Below are 7417 nucleotides of genomic sequence, written 5' to 3' on the forward strand. Positions count from 1 at the left end.
GCTGTGCTATCGCTCCAGCCCCAGGGGGGAGATTCTAAGTCCATTTTCTGTGCTATTGAATAAAGGACAAGCACACAGGACAGCTCAAAGCAACACCAACACCGATGTTATCAGCTCCCGGGGGCTCAGCTGGGCTCCTCTTGGGGGCGTCCGGCTCTGGTCAGGGCTGGCCACAAATCCGCTTCCATGCTCTCGGGTTCCCAGCCTTGGCCTCCCCTTCCGGATGGCTGTCAGCCGGGGCTGCTCACGGGAGCTCTGGAAAGAAATCCCTCTCACCTCGTCTCCGCGACTCCCCCAGAACGGGCACGGGACGGGCACACAGGCGGGCTGGGTACGGGCCTGCCTGCCTGGCTCTGGGTGGGGCTGGAGCTGAGTTCCTCTGAGCGGGAAGGGAGGCGAGGGGGCGGCCTCAGCCCCGGAAGCGGGGAGACCCCGGAAGAGTTGGCGTGTGGCGAGCCCCTCAGACGAGGCCGAGGGTGGGCACGGCCGCCCCTTGCGTCTGGTCGGTGCCTGCATCAGAGGCCGAGGCGGGCCTGGATCCAGGGGCTGTAGGTGGCCACGTTGGTGTAGACGCCCGGGCGGTTGGGCAGGGCACAGCCCTTACCCCAGCTCACCACTCCCACCAGCACCCAGCGCCCCGACTTCACGCAGGTCAGGGGGCCCCCAGAGTCGCCCTGCGGAGAAAGGCCAGGCTGAGGGCACCCCGGGTTCTGGCTCCCCGGGGGGTGTCTCCGGGTGGCGAGGGGAGGCCTGCGGGGCAGGGTCTGGGCAGCCCCGCGCACCTGGCAGGCGTCCTTGTGACCCTCCGCGTAGCCGGCACACAGGTTCCCGGGCAGCACGATGCGCTCTGTGCTGGGCACGTCCGTGCCCACGTGGTAGAGGCGGTCACAGGTGCGGGCGTCCAGCAGGGGCACCCTTGCCCCCTGCAGGGGCCGCCACTCAGGGAAGGGCACTGGCAGGGGTGAGAGGCGGTGTGGGAAGCCGGTCCCGGGGGCTGCTGGGGCGGCCCCCCGCGGCGAGGCCACCAGGCTCCTCACCTCCCGGCTGGAGGCTGCCCCAGCCCGTGACCCAGCAGGGGGTGCCGGCGGGCAGGCGGGCCCCGGGCTGCGGCAGGCACACGGGCTGCACGCGGGCGCTGAGGGCCACCGGGCGGCGCAGCTGCAGCAAGGCCAGGTCCCCGCGGCCGCCGTCCTCGGAGTGGTCGGGGGGCAGCAGCACCCTCCGCACCGGGGCCGCCAGCGCGCGCGGCGACAGCAGGCCCAGGCGCAGGGCGCCCAGCTGCACGCGGTACTCGGAAGGCGGCGCCCACCTGCGGGGAGGGAGTCTGAGCCTCCTGCTCGCCCGGGCCCGGGGCGGGGCGGGGCATGCCCGCTTCTGACCTGGGGAAGCAGTGCGCGGCCGTCAGCACCCACTGCGGCGCGACGAGCGAGCCCCCGCACACGTGCACGCCGTGCCGCTGGACGCTCGCCTGCCACGGCCACTCTCCGTCCCGGGCGTCCCGGCCCCCCACGATCCGGCTGGACACGCGAGGCTGCCCGCAGGCTACGAGAGGAGAAGGGCCTGGCGAGGGCGGGCACGGGGCAAGGGGCCGGGGCAGCAGGCGGGGCCTCGGCGTCCTTACCTGCAGACCCCAGCGCGTCGGCCAGGCCTGGGGGAGGACACGGGGAGGGGCCGGTCGTGGGTGGTGGCAGAGGACAGGGGGGCGCCAAGCCCCCTCCCTAACAGCGAGGGGCGACGGAGACCCTCTCCAGGGCCAGGCCTGTCCCACTCACCCGGCAGCAGGAGGAGCAGGGTGGGGAGGAGGGGCGCCCCCCTCATTCTGTCTTCAGGGTCGGCCCGGCCCGCTGCTCGTAGCCTGCAGGGAGAGGGGGCTGCGGGCGTCCCTTCAGGCCTTCCTGCTCAGGCCCCAAGGGCCGCCCGTGCCCCCGGCTCTCACCTCACTGCTGGGGGCCTCACTGGCGACTGGGCTGGGAAAGGCCCTGGGTGCTTAAAGGGCTGGAGGGGGCGTGGCGGGACCTGGCCAGGGGGTGATTAGGGCGGCCAGGGCGGGCCTGTGGCTTGTCAGCCCTGCCCGAAACAAAGATGCTTTCAGAGTGGCAGGAAGGGGACCTCTGGCTCTCGGAGAAAGCCCCACGCCGGCCGAGGTGCTGAGAACGAGGGGGCGGGAATCCGGCCCTGCCAGTGCAGAGCACAGGGGAGGCTCTGACCCCGACCGGCCACCTGCCGCAGCCACTGTTCTGGGCGGAAACCCCGCGGGGGAGCTGCCAGTGCCCCTCAGGGCCCGCGGCCTGGACGCGAGGACATGCCAGGCTCGGCCTGGCTGCCACCTGCCCCCAGCACTGCCCCTTCGCCAGCGGCTGAGGGACGGAATGGCCCCGGCGGGGTCTGGGCTCTGGAGGGGGCCCCACCCGTGCCCCTTGTGTGCCGCGGAGAAGGCCCGGGGGTGTGGGTGCTGCCCCTCTGCCCCCCTAGGCACAGCTGAGGACTCGGTGGGAGGGACGAGAGACCCCAGGAACCTGGCGCCATCCCACCCCGAGCGCGGGGCCTGCTGATGGGAGTTGGGGCGAAGGGAGGCCTGACGGGCGGGATCGGGAGGCTCTGGGGGCGACCCTGGGGGCCCCTCCTGTGAGTGCTGGGGAAGATCGGCCACCCCCCGTCACACGTGCTCTGCCAGCCATCGAACGAGTGGGACAGATGGACAGGCCCAGCCAGCATCCGGCCCCGGGGCCGCAGCGCCAGCTGGACTGAAGGACTAGGAGCGAACCGGGCTCTGTCCAGGCGTGGGGCAGACCCGGAGCTGGTGCTGACCACCTGGAGCTCAGGCAAGGGGCCCCGAGTCCTCTGTCTCTCCAGACCCTCTGGCTCTCGCCAGCGCCCACCTCAGGCCTGGCCAGCCCAGGGTAACAAAGGAATGGCCACGCCAGGCCCCGGCGCCTGGGGAGGGGTCTGGCCTCCTGCAGGGACCCCCGTCGGAGGTGGGGATGGACGTGATGGGACACGGTGAAGCCGGAGGCCTCGGGATGCCCAGTGCCCGAATGTCTCGTCAAGGACAGGGAGCAGGACGGCTCAGCAGGGGAGGGAACAGCAGGCTGCCCGCGTGTGGGGACCAAGGCTGGGCTTACGTCCACCTGGCCCCGGACTCGGTGGGTCAATGCTCCTGCCACCGGGCGGCGCCCTCGAGCCACCTAGGAAAGTCCCGCGGAGGCTCCGCCCCGCTCGGGGCCAGCTGTGGAGGACTCAGCTTTGCCACTCGCCAGCGCTTCCCGCCCGCCCACATGCGGTTCATCACCCCCCCCCCCCATGGCGGTCCCGTCCGGAGTGGGGCCGGGGAAGGGGCCGGCAGGTAGGAAGGAGCTGGTGGGCACCTGGCCCGCCCTCTGCTGCCTCGCCCAGAGCCCGAGGGACAGGAGGGCCCTGCGGGCCAGCGGGCGCCCTCAAGGAGGTCGGGTCTCTGCGCTGGGCACAGCAGGATGACGGGGCACCCGTAAGCCAGTGCTCACCTGTCTCGTCCAAGCCCGCCAGCCCCGGGGCAGGCTGTGGTGCCCGCGCTCGCCCGAGCCGCACGCTGCTCCTTCCTGAACCCCCGGCCCCACTCCCTGCAGCTCCTCACCCTCCAGTGCCCCGCCCGCTCCTAGGGGTCCTCTCTTTCAAGCCCCATGTTCTGTCTTCAAGGACACACGCAGACATGCCTCCTCCTCCACGCTGGCCCCCACCTTGGAGCCCGACACTGTGCCATCAGGTTCTTGGCACAGTGGCCTCGGGCATCTCACACCAGACCCCCGATGGGGCCCTATTCTGCTCCGGAGAGTGAGCTGGCCTCCGTCTCTCCTCCCTCAGCAGCCCGTGCTCCTGGCGGGAGCACCCGGGGACTCCTGCCTCAGGGCCTTGGCTCCGATCTTCCTTCCCTCCCACCCCCAAGTCCTGCTCCTCAGGGCCAGGAAGCCCCTCAACATCCTGTTTACCAAACCTGTTGCATCCTGGTGTGACCCCATGAATCTTTTGTTTTGGGGGGCATCTGAAAACACCAGGCAGTGCTCAGGGCATAGTCCTGGCTCTCTCAGGGATCGCTCCTGGTGGGGATCAGGGGATCATATGGGGTGCCGGGGATCGAACCCCAGTCTGCTGCGTGCAAGGCCAGCGCGCTGCTGTCGTGTGGTCCCTGCCCTGATGGCGGGGCTGGCCCCCACGGTTGTCTCTGCGGGACAGAGACCGCACAGTCTTCCTCGGGCTGCCCCGCTTCCCTCCCGCTTGCTTCCTTCCGGCCTACAGAGAATGCTGTCGGGGCCGAGAGCGCACCCCTTATGGTGCCCGGAGCACCACCAGGGATGACTCCTGAGCACTGCCAGGTGTGACCCAAACTAACAAGAAAAGGATGGAGCAGGCGAGCGGCCGCGCACTGGCGTCAGGCCCCTTCTCCGCTCCCTCCCCACACACAGCCCACCAGGACAGGACGGGCTGAGAGGACCCCACCTGCCGGGAGAAGCCGGGCAGGGCTGCTGGCCGGGGGACCCAGCTCAGGGCTCACGGTGGATGCGCGTTCCCAACCTTCCGAGCCGTCACGCGGGGTCCCAGTCCTCGGGCGCTCCCACCCACTCTGAGGATTCACCCCTGAATCTCGGAGGGAGCCAACGCAGAGATGGACCTTTCCAGCCCGTGCCGGGGGTCAAGGTCAGGGGTCAAGCTGAGAAGGGTCTCCTGCCCTGTCTGCAGACATCCCGCCTCCTCCCAGCCAGGCCTCCCCGCTGTCCGCAGACCTTGGGGTGCAACACCTTTGGGGTGACAGTGCCCCCGCACAGAGGCCACTGCCTCCCGCCCGCGCCCACTCCCGGGCCTCCCCGTCTCACTCGGTGTCTGGGCGAGGGCAGACACCCCGTTCTTTCACTCTGTGTCCTCCAGGGGTGGCCGGGAGGGGAGGGCGCACAGGGAGGCCCTGCAGGGACAGGCCTGTCCCCCGTCCCGCCCTGCTGACTGCGCCACGGGCTGACCTGGCTCTCTGAGGTGTGTGCTATTTTGTTATTTTTTGGTTTCGTTTTTTTTTTTTTTTCTTTTTGGTCACACCCGGAGATGCACAGAGGTTACTCCTGGCTCTGCACTCAGGAATTACTCCTGGCGGTGCTCAGGAGACCCTGTGGGATGCTGGGAATCGAACCCGGGTCGGCCGCATGCAAGGCAAACGCCCTACCCACTGTGCTATCGCTCCAGCCCCTGAGGTATGTGCTGGACTGTTCCAGAATCCCTGGCTCCCTTCGGACACGACGAAGGGGCCGCTGGGGCCGAGGCTGGGCCAGCAGCAGCTCCTACCAGCACCCACGCCTGAGGGTTGTGGGGGCATCCACGCGGGCTGCGGTGGCCGGCAGGATCTAGGGCCATACCCGCCCCACGTTGGGCGCCACCTGTCCCAACCCGAGGAACCGGATAACGGGGTTCACGAAGAGAGGGTGCGAGAGTGATAGGGAGAGGGGAGACACACACACACACACACAGAGGTGAGCAAAAGCAAAAGCTACTTTATTGTAACTCCACAGCAGTGCTTATGTATGCTTAGGCCTCAGTCTACTTGCGTCACGGCCTTAAGGTAAAACTAGAAGTAACTAAGGCACCCGGGCAACTAGGGGAGATAACAGTAGATATCCAGAAGGCTGATCTGTCTGTTCCTGTTGGCTAACCATCCTGCTCTTGTAAAAATGTCCCAGTCCTCTGGTTCTTGTAAAATGGCTTTCTCCACCTGTTTATGCGAATGTCTGACCGCAAGCTACATACTGAAGGCCCGCTCACCACAGTCCCCCAGGAAGGACGGGGTCTGGGCTCCCCACTTACTCCCTCCTTGGAAAGTTTTTCTGGAACATTCCATGGAGGAGGAAGCCAAGGGGCCATTCTAGCCCAACTTCCAGAGGCAGAATCCTGAGCCTTGGGGAGAGGCCTGACGTAGGGCGTGGCGGTGGTGGTCCCCGGTTCCCAGGAAGAAAGATAAATGCTGAGGAATAAGGACGAGCAGACGCAGCATTAGGAAGAAAAAGGACTTTCCTGTTTATTTTTTTAAAATTAATTTCTTGTTTTGGGGCCACATCCAGAAATCAAACCTGAGTCAGGAAGAAAAGTTTTGGGGCAGGTGCAATATACAGCAGGTGCTTGGTTTGGTCCCCGGCCACCAGATGGTCCCCTGAGCCCTGCCAGGAGTGAGCCCCGAGCAACCCCGGGTGTGTCCCCTTGGGAGGCACAAGACGCCACCCCCGGCCCTCGACCCCCTCGGCCTCCAGACGGCCCAGACCCCCAGGAACTGCGCCCGGGAGAAGCCGGGGGCCTGGGCTGCCGGGGCGGAGCTGCACCCGGCAAGGGCGAGGCCTCCAGCCCAGCTCCCCTGCAGGCCGCCCTCCCGGCCCCTCCTCCTGCGCCGCCCCTTGTGCCCCTGCACCGTGTTCGCCTGCGCTATCGTGAGCCCCACAGCTCCGGCTTTGTCGCACCCGCTCCAGAACAGAGGAGAGGCACAGCTGGCACCCGGGTCAGCGGTCAGCCGGCCCCTCCCCACTGCACCCGCCAGGCCCAGCCACTGCTCTGTCTGCCGGAGCTGGTGTGAGGCTGGCCAGTGTGTGACCCCCAGTGTGACCGCCAGTGTCACTGTGTGAGTGTGCGAGAGAGGGATGGCTCTGTGTGTGTGTGTGTGTGCGTGTGTGTGCGCGTGAGCTCATGGGGGTGCATGTGACTATGCACTTGAGTGATGCCGTGTGACGCCGTGTGTGACGCGTGTGATGCCCTGTGTGACACCGCATGTGTGCACCCAGGTGCGTGCGTGCATCTTGGCCCACAGGCATCTGTCTCACCTCCCCGCTGGGATTCTCGGGCCAGAGCAGCTGCGCCGGGACACAGCCCCTTTGTGTCACTGTGGCTGCAGAGGCTGCCCCGGGATTAGGGTTCTGACGTTTCTGCTCCAAATCCCACCCAAGGCCGCCAGCAGGGGCCAGCGAGGGGGTGGGGCTGCCCTCAAGGAGCCGCCCCACAGCCTGGGCTGTCCAGGCCCTGTGGCCCTGCTGCCCCTGGGTGAGTGTCACTGCGGGCAGAGTGCAGGAGAGGGCGTTCCCGGCCACCCACAGCTGTACCCAGCCTGTGCCAGAACTGTCAGAAAGTGGCGCTCGGCCGCGTGGCAGAGACTGCGCCTGATTGGGCCCCCGGCTCTAGGAGTGGGGGACCAGGGATGGGCCTGCGTCACCTGCGCAGACAAGGGCCCCACCTGCTGGGCTGCGGCGCAGGCAAGGGCCCCACCCGCTGGGCTGCGGGGGCTTCTTTTTGGATTTTTGTTTATTTTTTGGGCCAGACCTGGTGATGCTCCTAGTCCTGTGCTCAGGAATTACTCCTGCCATGCTCAGAGGCACATATGGGATGTTTGGGCTTGATCCTGAGTTGGCCATGAGCAAGGCCAACG

At 67.5% G+C, this 7417-nt stretch overlaps 1 protein-coding gene across 2 annotated transcripts; it reads right to left on the reverse strand.

Annotated features, from left to right (window-relative positions):
• Positions 1–141: 141 nt before the first annotated feature.
• Positions 142–1923, reverse strand: PRSS33 (serine protease 33). Of its 2 annotated transcripts, XM_055136597.1 has the most exons (6): positions 1773–1923; positions 1622–1648; positions 1380–1542; positions 1038–1309; positions 783–952; positions 142–674 (listed from the first exon to the last, which is right to left on the reverse strand). In XM_055136597.1, the coding sequence occupies exons 1-6, from the start codon at positions 1816–1818 to the stop codon at positions 516–518; spliced, it is 837 nt and encodes a 278-aa protein (XP_054992572.1). In that variant the 5' UTR covers positions 1819–1923; the 3' UTR covers positions 142–515. The 2 variants fall into 2 exon arrangements, with proteins under 2 accessions (XP_054992572.1, XP_054992574.1); XM_055136599.1 differs by lacking the exon at positions 1622–1648.
• Between the last annotated feature and the right edge of the window lie 5494 nt (positions 1924–7417).

The sequence above is a fragment of the Sorex araneus genome, chromosome 4, assembly GCF_027595985.1.
Source record: "Sorex araneus isolate mSorAra2 chromosome 4, mSorAra2.pri, whole genome shotgun sequence".
Taxonomy (NCBI): Eukaryota; Metazoa; Chordata; class Mammalia; order Eulipotyphla; family Soricidae; genus Sorex; species Sorex araneus.